This window comes from Odontesthes bonariensis, chromosome 2, assembly GCF_027942865.1.
Source record: "Odontesthes bonariensis isolate fOdoBon6 chromosome 2, fOdoBon6.hap1, whole genome shotgun sequence".
In the NCBI taxonomy this organism is placed as follows: Eukaryota; Metazoa; Chordata; class Actinopteri; order Atheriniformes; family Atherinopsidae; genus Odontesthes; species Odontesthes bonariensis.
The window spans coordinates 13,964,608-13,980,885 of record NC_134507.1 but is presented as its reverse complement, the minus strand read 5'-3'; the positions used below and the strand labels follow the sequence as shown (position 1 = coordinate 13,980,885).

General features: G+C 41.6%; 2 protein-coding genes across 3 annotated transcripts; one reads left to right on the top strand and one right to left on the bottom strand.

Annotated features, from left to right (window-relative positions):
- Positions 1-290: 290 nt before the first annotated feature.
- adka (adenosine kinase a) lies at positions 291-11,093 on the top strand. Of its 2 annotated transcripts, none has more exons than XM_075478182.1 (11): positions 291-421; positions 2,486-2,560; positions 3,992-4,045; positions 5,733-5,811; positions 5,916-6,088; positions 6,180-6,288; positions 8,570-8,740; positions 8,842-8,877; positions 8,980-9,094; positions 9,180-9,266; positions 9,405-11,093. In XM_075478182.1, exons 1-11 carry the CDS (start codon positions 330-332, stop codon positions 9,527-9,529), a joined length of 1,116 nt encoding a protein of 371 aa, XP_075334297.1. In that variant the 5' UTR covers positions 291-329; the 3' UTR covers positions 9,530-11,093. The 2 variants fall into 2 exon arrangements, with proteins under 2 accessions (XP_075334297.1, XP_075334299.1); XM_075478184.1 differs by lacking the exon at positions 291-421 and adding an exon at positions 1,231-1,382.
- A 926-nt stretch (positions 11,094-12,019) lies between these two features.
- On the bottom strand, positions 12,020-13,683 carry LOC142392194 (cyclin-dependent kinase 4 inhibitor B-like). The gene is made up of 2 exons (XM_075478180.1): positions 13,419-13,683; positions 12,020-12,517 (listed from the first exon to the last, which is right to left on the bottom strand). Exons 1-2 carry the CDS (start codon positions 13,545-13,547, stop codon positions 12,266-12,268), a joined length of 381 nt encoding a protein of 126 aa, XP_075334295.1. The 5' UTR covers positions 13,548-13,683; the 3' UTR covers positions 12,020-12,265.
- Between the last annotated feature and the right edge of the window lie 2,595 nt (positions 13,684-16,278).

Genomic DNA, 16,278 nt, shown 5'->3' with positions numbered 1-16,278 from the left:
TGCCCCTGTGTACATTTTACCAAGCTCTCCAGCTTTTTGGCAACACGAAACAAGAACAAGTTGTAGCTTTATGTAGTAATTTGTAATTCACTGTTTATGTGATGAGTGCAGAGTTCTTGTTTCCAGTTAACATTTACACTGTCAGTGTTTTATCTTCACTTTGTGATTATTGGCTGTTCTTTAAGAGGCTTACAAAGCCTTGGAGGGGGGGCGTGTGGGAGGAAAGGAACACGCTGCCTACGAGTCTCTGCTCAGGGAAATAAACAGAACCTCTAAATGTGTGACTGCATTTTCGTAAGGTGATTGCAACGTGCTCAGTTCACACAGCCATGGCTTCTGACGAACCCAAAGCAAAGAAACTTAAACTTTCGAGGGAGGAGAAGAAAGAGTCTCCGACCAAAAAGGCTCCTGCCAAGCTAAGGTGACTGAAAGCTCTAGAAATAATGATAATAATAACCTTGCCTCTTGTGTGGAGCGAGGAGACGTAAATCTCTGGTCAAATAAGCGCGAATGTGCGCGCGGATTGAAACTTAAATGTTTTACCTGTCTGTACATGCAATGAATGGTCCAGGTTTAAAAAATAGGGATTCAGGAGTCTGTCGATGTGTGTTGTTACCAGTACGGTGGGTGCAGGAGGTCGCAGTCGGTAATGACCCAGTGTAAAGTCCTTTGCTTTTGTTATTATTGAACGGGATTGAATGAGACGCGGCTAACAGGTAACCCACCAAGTCAGAGGCGTCTCGGCAGCACTGTTGTTGCATGAGCTGCTTCAGCTGTAGAAGTTCGGGTTTTGGCATGTCTGCCAACGTCTGATCTAAGTTCGGCGCGACCGCCGGCTGCCCTGCATGTTTAATGGCTGCAGAAAGACACGCTTGGACCAGTCTGGAGACGCTGCCCATTCATTGCCAAGGATCGCTCCCCCTGCCTGCTGCAGCGCGTACTCGAGCCACCCTGCGCCAGCCTCCAAAACAATGAGATGCAATGCACTCACGTGGCCGACAATGTATTTGATTTTGTGCTTGTATTTCTTTGTTGTGCGTATGGAAAGTAGCCCGCAGCCCTGCCTGCAGCCTGCTGTTCCATATCACAGGAGCCTCGATCATCAGCACGCTTCTCACGGTGTGGTTTAGCTGTGAACGGGTGGGCGAAGCAAGCCAATCGACAGACAGTGGCAGAGTGTTCTGGCCATTCCTCCTTCAGATGCCTCCAATCAGTCAGTCTCGAGTAGGAGGAGCTGTGGTTGCAGGGGGAAATTGATCTGCTCGCTCGCTGAGCTGAAATTGTTCATTTTTTGAATGCTTTGCCTTTTTCTGAGCTGGGTTTAGGTTGTTCAACAGGTCTGTCAGTTTCTAGCTGGAAAGGAACATCATGTCTGCTGTCAGGTAAGAGCACGCTGTGACATACAGTATGGGGAGCTGATGGGAAGACAGGAATGGATTCTGGGTTAGTGTAATTGGCTTCACTATCCCATTAATCATCTGAGTGCACTTATTTGCAGTGGGATTTATAATTGAGGGTGTGGCATCTGTAGGGTAAATGCATTTTCTGATCTTTCTTTGACCATCGCTGTTGCTTGAGTCACTGGCTGGCGGGTCATCGTGTCTCTCCTCTTTGCTTTTTCAAAAGCAACTCCTCTATGTCAATTCCTCTTAGTGCAGCAAGGAAGGCTTATGGGCAACATGACCGTGCATGTTCATGTGAAAGTGGCATCTGTCAGGGGTTGTGTTCAAACCCCATCTGGGGTTTTCCCAGAAAAACCAAAAAGATTGTGTTGACACCAGTGGCGAGCGTGGAGGAGTGCTATCTGCACCGTGGCACAGATCTGAGGCTTTATTTGACTAATATGCTGATCCTGTTGCTTTTGTGCACAGCTTATACAGTGTTTGTAGCCTGTTAGTGATATGTGTCCTCAGGTAGAGGAGCAGAAGTTGCACAGTAACTCTCGTCTGTTACTGGTTACTGATGTTGACGACGGGTTCTAGTATGAATGTTATGTGATGACACAAAGCGCAGACGTGTCGTTTGACCATTGTCCCGTTCTGTTTTTCACCCCAGTGGTTGCTGTCTGTTGGCATCACAAGACTGATTTCCTCTGATGGTCAAGCCCTGCAGGGAGTTTTGTGCTCTGAGAAAACCACAGACTGCACAGTTACGCACTGTCCTCATTTAGTTACTTGCCTGACTGCCCAGATGCTCGGCACAAATCCCATTTATCTTATTTTGTAACTGCTCTGTAGCTATATCTGCCTGATATGTGCAGCTTCTGCTTTTTCTCTCCGTGTTTTATTTGGTGTAATTGAAGTCACATGGGGGAAAAAAAAGAAGAAAAAAAAGCTGTTGACTTCACAAATTACGCCTAACGCTATAGTAAAGGGAAATGCTTACTGTTGTCAGACTGGTTTGGTTACTGTAAAAAGGCCAAGTTAACTGTCCATGCTGCTACGATGTGTGTTTTTGTTTCTAACTTTCAGTCTTTCTGTTTCAGTCCTAATTCACTCTTTGGGATGGGAAACCCCCTACTGGACATTTCTGCTGTCGTGGATAAAGACTTCTTGGACAAGTAAGTCAAACGATCGAGGCAGTGCACTAAAGCAGCTATAAGGGCCTTAAAGGTGGGGTAGGGGATCTTTTTCTGGAACATTTTTTTACATATTGCTTGAAATACTCTTCACACCCCCATTGCAACCAATTAATTAAAAGTTTTGACACGAATATGAAAAGTTTTACTGGCCTCTAGAACGTACAATCTAGGAAAAACAGTATCCAATCATACTGAACGGACCGTTCACAATGATTGGATTCTGATGCCGTCTATCAAACTGCAATCTGCTCCTCTCTCCCCCTCCTCCCCCCTGTGCGCGTACCCTGCTCCGTGAACGAATTACGCGTCCAGAATCTTGGCAGGAAGCTAAACTAGAGCCAGCTTGGCTAGCACCTAGCATTATTAAACGTATAGTTATCATATACTAAATACGACAACGATCGATGCTTGCTGTCAGAACAGCGCTTGTGCACCTTCGTGCGCGTTCATGTACTCTAGAAGCGTGCCTTCAGGGGGAAAGTGAAGAAAAGGGTTGGGACTTTTTACCTGTGTATTTTCAAAATGCAGCTGCCCTAGACTCAAAATTCAGGATCTCCTACCCTACCTCAGTGAGGATCAGTGAGGTCACGCCCGTCAAAGGCTGACCAGAACAGGGAGACATGCCCTGATACTCGTAATCAATGGAGAAAGAAGATAATGCTCTTGATAAAAGGGAGCAGAGCTACCTGATAATCAATGCCCGTGGAGCTGTACAGAATGTCCAGCTGATGCATTGCCTAAATGTATCCTGAAATCAGATAGTGGTGCTGCCATGCATGAGTAAAAATAACATGCCTATTATTGTTTGAGCACCAAAAAGTACCTTGTGCTGTCTCTTTTTTTTTTTTTTCTTTTTTTTTTTTTTAAAGTTTTTGAAATTCCTGTAAGTGCAGTTATCCCCACTGATCCCACGTTTGGCACATATTTATTATTCCTTTGGTTGGCTGAAATGGCAGAAGCAGTGACCATTCCGAGAAGACGCCTGCTCAGAGTGGTCGTGCTCGGATCGGGGGCCACGTGCTGTTGTTCTTGATTGGACCAGATTTAACTGAGCAAAGAGCTCCTTTAGCCCCCAGCTCAGTGTGCGCTCATATGCTCCTTGCGTAAACTCATGGATTAGAACTGAACCAGCCAACCAGAGCTCTAATTCAGCCTCACGAAAGAGGACTAAAAACTGCCCTTTAATCCCCAACTCACCTTTGTCTTTATTTCGAGGAAATTACGTTATGATTAGCTCTACCGGCCCATATTATGGTTTTGACTGAAAGTGTTTTTCAGTGATAATAATTTGTTGTGGGGGTGATTGCCACTGTGTTTGTATGTGGGCCATTTTTATTCAACATGACTTGAAGAATCTAATCCCCGTTTTTGTTTTTTTTGTTTTTCTTTCTCTCCCCCTCTAATTCACAGGTACACTCTGAAGCCCAACGATCAGATCCTGGCCGAAGACAAACACAAAGAACTGTTCGTATCTCCCACATTGCAACATTTGCTTTAGTATAGAAGCTGTGGTAGAACTCTCACACTGTCTTACCTAATCTTCTGACAGAGTTTGTGTGCCCCACAAGGAGAACAGTACGTCTAAATTCATGCCGAGTTTGTGCCTCCCTGGTCTGGAGAGGTCCAGTCAAAACAGGCGCACAGCACATTCACTCACACACACACACACACACACACACACACACACACACACATAAGAAATCGCTACCATTGACCTCTGGTCCTGTTCAGACAGCCAATTGCAGTGCAGCAGATTCAGCTCAGTGAGACAGTCTGATCCAATAGCAAACTGGGAAACTTAACCTCCCCAATGAGGCAAGAGCCAGAAAAGCAAACATTTAACAGCAGGAGATAAAAAAAAAAAAAAGTTGTGTGTGTACTGATTCAATGTAGCTCTTCAGTTGCATGTTTAAAAAAAAAAAAAAAGCATTTTTTTTTTTTTAATTCAATATTAGCTCTGTGTTGGTATTAGTCTTAGTATGAGAAGTTATTTACGATAGAACAAATATCTTGTTAAAGATAAACGTACCAACTTCAGATCAGCCTCTACATCTCCATATCTGATATTTATATCAGATTTCTACTAATGATTCCCAATTTTAGAGGTGGAACAGTCATGAAAGCAGGGAGTGAGTGGTTGGCCGAATAAAAGACTCCCTCAGCTGGTAGGCATGACGGTGTAAATCTCGTTCACGTTCAAACTTGTCACTCTTGCTTGTGGTAATCGTGATCATCAGGGATGACCCCTCAGGCATCCTCTTAGTATCTTAACCAGCTTGTTACAGTATCCAGTTATATATTTAAACACACAGCCCTTGCCTCTCAAATAAACCACTCAAACAAATGCTGGTCTTTTAGGTTGATGCTGCAACTATATTTAGGCAGCGTAACGTGGCATATTAGGGATGCTTTAGCCCAAAGGGGAATATAAAAGTGTGGCTGCATTATGTTATGTAACAGATGGAAATGGCTCAGATTGTGTAATCAGTGGTCAGTCATGCATGTGTTGTTGTTTTTTTCTTTTTTTTTTTTTTTTAACCCAAGGCTGCCATCTGCAGAGATGTGTAGTCTAATGCCAGACATGGTTACCAGCCCTCCGGCTGCATTCATCACCAAGCGCAATGAAATAAAAGCAGTAACGGCAAACTGACGTTCTGCCTCTATAAAGCTTTTACTGTTAAAACTGCTCATCTGCAATTAATGAATTATGTGTTGCTGATATAAGAGAAGCAACCAAGACCTTGATGAATATTTCACCCTTTTCATACAACAGTGTAGTTGCCTTCTGGTAGAGAGCTGAATGAGAAGGTGGATATTGCTCTCTTGGCTGTCTGTCAAGTATTGAATTAATGAACCTGCTAAAGCTCAATATTTTCCTCTGTGGCCAAAGAGGCTATGTTTTTTGGTTCTGTTTGTTTTTCTCCAAATGAAGCATTTCATATTCAGTTTTCAGGTAGATTTACCGTATATTTACATTTGCATTAGCGATTTCTCCGGCAATTAGCCTGACAGAATGACATTGGTACGTTGTGTCTGAGTTCAACTGCTTTATAAACTGACATGGAATTACCCCATTTGAATGTTTTATGTGACAAAAATTCCTCTGCCGATGTATGAATGATATAAATGACAAATTTGTCGCTTTGTGTAGATTTGAGGAGATTGTGAAGAAGTTCAAAGTTGAGTACCACGCTGGAGGAGCCACCCAGAACTCCATTAAGATTGCCCAGGTGGGTCATAAACGCACACGCTCGGTCATTTCACCACAAACGTTGTCCTCTGTGGGTAGAGTTATTTGTCAGGTGATAATCTGAGCTGCTGTGGCTCTCTCCAGTGGATGATCCAAGAACCCCATAATGTGGGCACGTTCTTCGGCTGCATTGGGAAAGATAAGTTTGGGGAAATTCTGAAGCAAAAGGCTGAGGAGGGCCACATCGACGCTCACTACTATGAGCAAGACGAAGAGCCCACAGGGACATGTGCTGCCTGCATCACCGGAGACAACAGGTGGGTGACCAGTATGCTGTACAAGTACATGATGTTGAGTCATTCTAATCTGTCAATAACACGCCTCGTTGTTGTTGTTTCCTCCTCTTAGGTCACTGGTGGCTAACCTAGCTGCTGCTAACTGTTACAAGAAGGACAAGCATCTAGACCTGGAGGAAAACTGGAAGTTGGTGGAAAAAGCTAAGGTCTACTATATTGCTGTGAGTACTTTTTATCGCTGTGTGGTAGATGGGGCCATTTTCTTCTCTCATCAGACCTTTTGACTGACCGGGGTTATTAATATTCTATAACTTGATATTGACAAGGACCAAGGAATGGGAGGACTCAGATGCAGAGAGTAGCGTAGTTCAAACAAATTTATTTTTAATAAATAAACAAAAGGGGGCTATGAAAAAGTTATAACAAAAAATCGCTCCAGATGGAGGAAGAACAGGATCTGTAAGAAAACTGAAAATCTCTCCTCAAAAACTGGAGGCTGTTTGCTATGGCTAAAGCGCAAAGAACAAAAAACACTCCTAAAGGGTTGGAGGCTATAACAATGAGCTTCTTCTATAACGATTAACTTCTTTGGCTGTGAGCTATGAAAAGGCCTGGCATGAACGATAGAACGAAACACACTGGCAACAAGACAAAGGGAGACGCAAACTATAAGACACATGAGGGTAATGGGGAACAGGTGGACACAATCAGGAATCAGGGAAGACACTCCAACATGTGACACATGAGGAAGGGCAAGTGACCTGAAACGAGAGGAGAGTTATTCTTCAAAATAAAACAGGAAATCACAAGACAAAAAACAACCCCAAAATAAAACCACCTCACCGCGGTGTGACAGATATGTGCCGTGGCCTTAATTTATACGTTATTAAACAAAAGAGAAAAGCCTCAGTGTAGAAAAGCAGTTTACTATCTAAACTCTATATTATGCCCTCTTTTCTCAAGCTAATACATGTCTGTGACCTGCTTTGGTTATATTAACAGAGGTCTCCTGTTTCATCCATTAATTTCCACCTCCATTCAAATGGATCATTCTCGGGGGTTGGAGTGACCCACCCAGCCCCTGTTTTCCTCAGGATCCGTCTCTTTTGAGTTATCTAGAGCTTCTTAACCCTCGGAACACAGTATTACAGTTTGAGAGAGCTTAGACCCCACACGAAACAAATGTGTTCTCAAATACTCACAATTCCCTTGTTCGTAGTTCGATCCTGGGGAGTGAGGGGGTCTTCTTTTTTTAAATTTCTACCAGCTTACATTAATAGCTGTTGCTCATATGAGCAATATTTCTTCATTTTTGGATGTAAAACATGATACAAAGTACATGTAGAGTGTTATTTCTTGAGTTTTATTGAATAACTAATAATGAGATTTGACATTAATGGCAAAATGCAGGAACAAAAGAGTTTGAGCTTCCCACCTCCGGAGTACAGCAAATGCGGTATCATCTTAAGATGAAGCTAGGCAGAGAGGAAGCTTGATAACCTTGTAAAGTGACCTAGATTTACTCCTGAAAATCTAAATGGCTCACTGCAAGTCACTGAGGGCCCAAAACAAAATGAGTATTTGAGTCTGTAATGACTTCAGACACACATATATATATATATATATATATATATATATGCTCTTGAGCACAGAAAGAAAACAACTTTTCCATAACATGAACTCTTCAACCATGGCACACAACCATGATGAAATTCATTAACCATGGGAATGCAGACGCATTCTTGCTTTCCAGTGCTTCTGCCAGCAGCATTTAAAAGGCGGGGATAAACTAATCAGTCTGCAAAAGAAACTGAACTGACCAAAACAATCGTCAAGTAAATAAAATTCTAATGCAGATAGCGACGTTTTTCCTTTGCCTTTAAAGGGGAAGTTTATTTTTTTTAAACCTGGATCTTATTTCTGGCATAAAATACGTTCATCTACTCACCTACAACAGTTTGGTGAAAGTCGGCGTCCTTTGGAAGATATTTAGATCATTCGAGATCCGCATATATCTATATAACGGGAGTGAACAGGGCATAGATAATACAGCCTCTAAATAAGGTATTATCTGTCTTTAGTTCACCAATACTTTAAGCCGAATTAATGAATGAATGCGTACTATTGCACTGTTAGTTCAGAGCTGCCATGTTGTTGTTATTGGGGGCTATCGGTGGGCTTATGGGGGCTTTCTACACACACTCGTCTAGTGGGATGAATTCATCGACGCACACCGCTGCAGCACAGCTCATTCACTCCGATAAGAATGTCCATCGTACTCAAAGTCGTCGTCAAAATCTGATAAATATTCTGCCATGTTGCGCAAAACTAGCAGTAGCAAACTCCGTGTGAAGTCAGCCGGCCGTTAGAGTCCAGAGCCCTGGTGTTTTTTTTCACGACTCGACTGCAAGTAATTCTTTAGATGTATGCTGATATAAAGAGGGGAGTCGTCTTGACCCAGTGTCGTTGCTGCTTTTTTTTTTTTTTTTTTTTTTTCTCCAGGGTTTCTTCTTGACCGTCTCCTTGGAGTCCATCCTGAAAGTTGCAAAGCACGCTTCTGAAAACAACAAGCTGTTTTGCCTGAATCTCTCTGCACCCTTCATCTGCCAGTTCTTCAAGGACAACCTCATGCAGGTCATGCCCTACGTCGACGTGCTGTTCGGCAATGAGACGGTACGCAGCTTTTCCTCTGGGAATTCTCCACTTGCGCTTGTGTGTCGTACTTTGTGGCAACCAAAATTCTCGTGGTTTGAACAATCTCTCTGTTTCCTCAGGAGGCATCTACTTTTGCTAAAGAGCAAGACTTTGAGGTAAGTGGGCTTTAATACATTTTGGGCATCGTCAGCTGCACGTGTATATGTATTGATGTTTCTTTTATTTTATTTTATATCATTATGTGCTTTTATTTGTAGACCAAGGACATTAAGGAGATTGCCAAGAAAGCCCAGGCTTTGCCCAAAGTCAACACAAAGAGACAGAGGATTGTAGTGTTGACCCAGGGGAAGGATGAAACAGTCATGGCTCTTAGTGAGTCCCTCTTATATTATTCTGATTAATCTCAGTCTTTTGTCCAGCTCTGTAACGTATACATTTTCTTCTCGTGTGTGTTCAGGTGATAAGATTGAGACTTTCACCGTCCTGAAGATTGACCCCAAGGACATTGTTGACACTAACGGTGCAGGCGACGCTTTCGTGGGAGGTAAAATTTCCCTGTGTTTTCACTCGCGTCCCTCAGCGGTCGTATGCATGTCCTTTGTTTTCCCGTATTTGTTGTCTGTGCATTTTTTTTTTTTTTTTTTTTTTTTTTTGTTCTCAAAGAGTTTCCTTTGTGACGCAGGTTTCCTGTCTGGACTCGTCCAAGAGAAACCTCTGGATCAGTGCGTGAGGGCAGCGCACTACTCTGCCAACGTCATCATCAGACGAGCAGGTTGCACCTTCCCAGAGAAACCAGACTTCAAGTGAGGAGTTCCAGAGAACGTTTCCGACAGCCTGAAACCTCATGTTCACACTGCCTCCACAACTCTGAACTATTTTATTTTATTTTATTTTATTTTTTTAAATCAGCCACCTGTCCATGCCGTTATATATTTCTTAAATGCATCCTCATAACCTCTTACCTCATTTTGCCGGTTTCCATATTCCCCCACAAGGGGTCAGTAGAGGATCACCCAGCCAAAAAAATAATAAAATAAGGATGTTTTGTGCTTTATTAATTGGGCCTTTAAGGTATGTTATCATCAGGGAGAGATCATTTTGCTCTTAACAAGGGATCTAAATGTAATAATCTTTTTTTTTTTTTTTTTTTTTGTGGACAGATGCTGTTGGAGTTTTTTTAAATGTGTGGTGGCTCCAACACGTCTGACATCCATTAGATTTAGATTTAGCTGCGAGCACTTGTGTTGAGGTCTCATGAGTCTGGGGTTGCTTCCCCTAAAAGACGAAGCACAAAAAGAAGACTAAAGAATAAAACACCACTGTCAAGATTTTAACATTTAGCACTGAAAGTGCAGCAGTGACTTTTTTTGTTTGTTTGTTTGTCTAGCTTTTTCTCTTGATTTAATAGGCCAGTTTTGAAACCAAATATGTTTTTTAAATGTACGCCTTTCAAAGGTGTCAAAACCTCCGCCCGGTTTGTCTGTTTGAACGGTTAAATGTCCACTCTGTCGCTGAAATTCAGAAGGTACCTCATTTAGTCCTGGCAGTTTATGGGGAACTGCATCAAATGCTGAGTGTCTTTCTCTCTTCCAGTTTATGAATTACAAAGTTTGAAGATTTGGGGAGAAGAGGGCTTCAGGTGATATGTGGACCTGCATTTATCTGTAGGGAAAGCTATAAGCTAGGTCTGTGATAGCTAAGTGGTGGATAATGGCGTGATCTAGATAGACACTAGACGTATTGAAAAAGTAAGATCTTAACATTTGGAAAATTCTCCGTCAGTAGGCATTAAAACATTCATCGTCTGCCTTTTTTCTTTTTCTTTTTTTCCACGTGATTTGGCCAGTTTTCTATAAATCGAATATATAAATGAAGTAGAAAGTAGTTTTTACCAATCAGATTTTGATGTTTTTGTTGCGTTATTATAACCTCTGCTACAAATGAGAGATGCAATTGGAGAAGTAATAACAAAGAAAAAAAAAAACCTGACTCTAGCCAACATTAATTATGGGGCCAAACATTTCAAACTATCAGCATTTTTCACAAGTTTGTGTCACGTTATGATCTTTGAAACGCTGAATACTTGAAACATAACAACCTGATTATGGACATGCCTCAAATTTTTAAGGTAGGGGGGGGTTAAGTTTCTGGATAACATGGTGTTTGTTAGTTTTTTTTCTTAAAGTTGCCTGCTCGTGGTAAAGTGTTGTAATGTGTCACTCGACTTAAAAGGGTTTTTCTTTGTACGTTCAGATGCACCGAAAAGCCTTATGTGACCTTTTATTCCTGATCTCTATGACACGCAAGGTGGTCATCACTGTGTGAGACTGGTGCTTGAAACTGACAAATAAAACTGATTTGGGGTTCTTCACTCTTATTACTGTTTTTTTTTTAATCAAATATCTAGATAGGTTCCAGATTTTAAAGCGAAATCCACGTGAATGCCAGGATACAGATTTTTATTTTTACCGTCTCTTATGTTGTATTGACTGCACATATAGTGTACAAATAGTACCTGCTCATGCACATAATATATCCTCCCTATAGAAATGAGATTGTATGTATTTTAGAATAGATGAATGTATTTATTTCGCCAGATTGAATATAAACTTAAGCACTACACCACTGCATGCATCGGTGTAAAACCCTCACAATCGGAGAAACCAAATGTCACACAGAGGAATAGCAGCTTTTCTGTCTTGATTTGTAAGTATGTTAAATGTCCTGCACGTTTATAGCGCCTGTTAAAGCACCTTTTAACATGCCTATATGATGCAAATCACCGCGTTTCTCATTGACCCGGTTATAGGTCCAGCAATGAAAACAAATCCATTTATATTGTTGCAAAAGCGCCGAGGCCTCCGCAATAACTTTCAGCATCACACGGAGCGGTGGCGGTGGCGGTGGCGATGACCCGGGCAGGTTTACTTATGTGCATTTTCTGTTTACCCAGTCTCTGAAATAGAATAGCGGAACATTAAGGAGTGAAAAGAGAATATGAGACACAGTGTGGGACACACGAGAGCAACACTGTCAGACGCACAGCTTTGCCTGACAAACGCTGGCTGCAGCCGTGCGCCATTACGCAAATACCGTGATATACGGAGCCTGGCCTTTATTTCACTAAACCAGTCTGACTAAACGAGTAAGTCAAATGAGCAAAAATATGGAGAAATACTCAGATGATAATATAACTTTGGAAAAAAAAATATATATATGTATAGGCCTATATATACTTCCCTTAGAGGGTGAATGAATGAAACATTAAAAAGACGAGACAAACATCATTTTCAGCTGCTTTATTTATTTTCACATTAAAAAAATGTTTCTTTCTTAATTTAAACATATCAGATAATTGTATTAATATTTAATTTAAGTTGTTGTTTTTTTAATATTAAATTTAAGTTGTTGTTTTTTAATTCATGGTATTCAAGATTCCAGTCCGAACCAAACAAAGTCAAATGACAGACTGCATAACCGAGGAGGTGGGGGTGGCATGGTGAAGATGCGTTTTTAATCATCGCAGCGTTAGGCAGGCTATTTTTAGAGACTCTCCAGGAAGGCAACAACGTCTTCGTAGCCGTTCTGCCTGGCCAAATCAGCGGGCAGTCGCATTTCACGGTCCCTGACTTGCGGGTTAGCTTGAAACTTCACCAACAGGCGCACGGTGTCCAGAAAACCCGCCCGAGCCGAGTCGTGCAGCGGGGTCGCAACTGTTGTTCCATCCGCCACGTTGGGATCTGCCCCATGTTCCAGTAAGGCCTGAGCCACCGGCGTACTCCCCATCATCATGACCTGCAAAAGAGCATTACTGGAGTTACAATGTGAGTTGTTTCTTAGTGATTAAGGGAACTATAAAAAATGGAACTATTTATTTTTAGCGTTATTACACTGTCAGACCTACTTTGCTTCTTTTTTTTTTGTTGTTGTTGTTTTTTTTTAAAAAAAATCAACGGCTATTTGAGCATCTAGAGAGCGGCCTAGACGCTGGCACATTGCCAAATCGGAGAAATGGTTGGATATTTTGCACCACATCGAAAAATTCGAGCAAGCAGAAGTAGCAGATATTAATCCCTGGATTTCCCCCCAACTATTCAAAACAATCCCACGCGATATCCATTCTATTATGCACAGCAGGATCAATGCTCCTGTATTCATCCCAGTTTAGAAAGATTGAAACTGTTTTAGAGGACAGCATTTTCCCTTCTCTAGCTTCGTGACTAATATATAAAATACTACTAGGCCTACTAATAATAATGATAATAATGACGCCTTTAAGAAATCAAATCTAAGAAGTTTCGTTATTGGTAATTGCCGGTGGGAAATAGGCTAACAGCTTTGAGGGACAGAAAATAAAATTAGTAATTTATTTATCATCATGCAAGAATGTTTTTTCGATGATAAAGCTCTTCGGCTGTAACGTCACATTTGAAAGGCAATTGTTTGCAGCCCGAATAAAAGCATTCGGCGAGCTCCAGTGTTATAGTTTATAACTGCGTCATTCTGCGGGTCTGTAGGCCGCTGCGCGTAAACTTAGCAACGGGCCTGCTGGTTTCATGTCAAAATTTTCAATCGTTATCTTGATTTTATTGGAAGACCTTAATAGTGTTAACTGTTTCCCTCATATGCATAATTTTGACATAATTTTGTGTGAAAATGGTCTTTGGTTGGCCGATGAAACTGGTGTGTGACTAACCTGCACGGCAGAGTGCCCAAAGCTATTCTTCCCGTTAACATCAGCTCCGGCCGTCAAAAGCTCCCGCACCGCAACCACGTTCCCATTAGCAGAAGCAGCAGTCAACTTGTCTTCAAGCGACAATGCCATGTCAGTTGTGCAGATAAGTTCCTTGAGAGATAGCCTGTTGATGTTCAGGCTATTTGAGGGACAGGTACAGCCAAAGGAGCTGGCTTTGCGCTGGTGTGGTCTGCAGATTGGCAATTAATCGCTGGATGGTGTCCATACGCCCACTCTCCTCCCTCCTATCATCCCTCTGTCTTCCTCTCACCCCACTTCTGGCTTTCCCCTCAGGGAAACTACTTTTATTTTCCACATGGCAGCAGTCTGAGTCTGGGTTATTACCCCAAATACTTTGCAACTCATTCTCCCACTATGACTGTGGTCATTTTTCTCTGACATATTAGCCTATATGTCAATAAGGAACAGTCGGCCACACCCACTTCCCTTTTCTGTGGATTACCATGACAACAACTCTGGTCTGAGTTGTCGGCTGTGGTTATGGGGTAAATTGTCCACATGGTCACACCAATCTGGAAGTGCAAAATCACAGACTTTTCCCTTTTGGTCTTGATCTCACATCTCACTGAAATCTCAGTATATTGTAAAGAAAAAAAAAACTTAATCTTCCAGATCTCCAATAAAAGCAATGAGAAAATCACCAAATACAAGATAAGCTTCCCAATTTAATGAACCTTGTGAATTACCATGTTATCACCCAACCTGTCTTTAATTGTCTACATGCTGTTCCTTTCATATTAAGGGGCTAACATAGCTGTCAGTGGAGTGGCATGTGCTCAACAATATGAGATGATCAAGATATCTGGACAGTGACTAGCTGAAGCTGCTTCCTGTTTAGCTTTTGGGATTTTGGGGATTTTTGTATTCATTGCATGTCTGACCTTGTTTAAGTTGACACCCTCTAATGAATGCTTTATGCTGGTATACGCATAAGAGTATTTTTTTTATTGTTGATATGAGTGGAATAAACTGACATGTGATTACTCCTGTCTTCCTGAATTGGATATTTAATGCACTACCTCTTATTTTTTTAAGAAAATGTGTGAAATTTTGGGGATAGCACTCCACCAAAGAGAAACACAACCTCTTCTTTCTTATTTCTGAAAGCCTTTAAAGGAGTCCTCCTCTTGGTCTGACTTCAACTGAACAGGCGTGTTGTAACTTTCATGTAGCCAAACATTACTATAACTCTAAGATTGAACATTTTACTCTATGAAAATTGATCAAGAAGTCCTCCATCAAAACCACCGAATAGGTCATTAGTTGATACCTTTAAATAGGACCTATAAAGTAGGTCATGTAAAGTAGCTGTAAAGTACCGTATGGCAGGAGAGAAATGCAAATTATGTGAGCTTTTCTACATCAGATCAAACCTCTCTCTGGTGAGAACCCACAAAGTCCTCTTAACGAGGGAAGAGGGAAAGTGGATGGCAGGATTAAACACAGCATCATCCACTACGGCACACAGTTTGACACCCCGATGCACCACCGGTGGTAATACATGGTTAGGGTTAGAAATCACAACTCCATGGTTTGAATTGGAAAACAGTCATGGTGGGAAATGTCACCCGAGACTATTTTGCTAGTTACCTTGGTGATATGTCAGCATGACACAGCACTGCAATACTGTTAGAAGTATAATCTAATTCTGTGAGAAATAATGAGCTCTTATCACATTGAGAGTCCCACTGCCATGAGCTATTAAGGGTTCCTCAACCAGAAGTTCCTCATCCCTCTCCCTTCCAGTTTCTCATTTTCTCACCTTCCGGTTAACTCACTTGCGGCTTGAAATTCAAAGGTTTTACCTTGCAAAATATTAAGATAAGCATATTCCAAGGGACACAAACAAGTTCTCTTACTTTCTAATTGATTCAACCTGTAAAAGAACGACAGAAAGACAAAACATACCTAAACATCACACTCTCATGTTTCATGAAATTTTGCCAAGCTATTGAACTTGAACTGATTATAAATAAACACTGCATGGTTCGAGTTTTACCTATGTACAGTAAAGCCATTTATTTCACTTACTTTCATTAACTGCCTCTAACTTATCTTGTCAGTCCTCCAATAACCGGAAGGTTGGCGGTTCGATTCCCACTCTCGCCACTCAAAAAAAAAAAAAGATTGGTGGAACTGATAGCTGGAGGGGTGTCAGTCCACCTCCTTGTCACGGCTGAGGTGCCCTTGAGCAAGGCACCGTACCCCCCTTGTTCCTCGGGCGCTTCATGTCTGCCCACCGCTCCAGGTTGGCATCTGTCTCTGAGTGTGTGACCCTGTGCATGTGCATGTGTGTGTCAACAGGTGCCAAACTGGATGGGTTAAAAGCGGAGGACAAATTTCGTGTGTATGCATGACCAATAAATCGGATCTTAAATCTTAAAAAAAAAAAAATCTTAAATTCTGACCTTTGGGACTTTTTCCACAAAACACTGTTGTTGTTTTGTTTGACTTGTTTAACAGAGCAAATAACCAAGGCTAAAATTTATAGTGCTATAACTTATAAACTTATAACTGCGTCATCCTTTCAGCACGTCCTGCCGGACGCTAACTGTATATACTGTATATACTTAACGCTTTGTAAGACATAGTTTCCATGTATTTAGATCTACACTTCCTGTGCCGTCGGAAGAGCGCCACAATAAAGGTTTGTGACTTTGAAACACGCCTTCAAAATACAAGCATGGAGGAAACTGTTATTGTAACACTTAAAAAAAAAGGCTTGAAAATAGTGATAGAAAGATAAACAGACCTTTAAGTCATTTACATGCCTCTCTGGTATGTATTGTAAGGTCAGTGA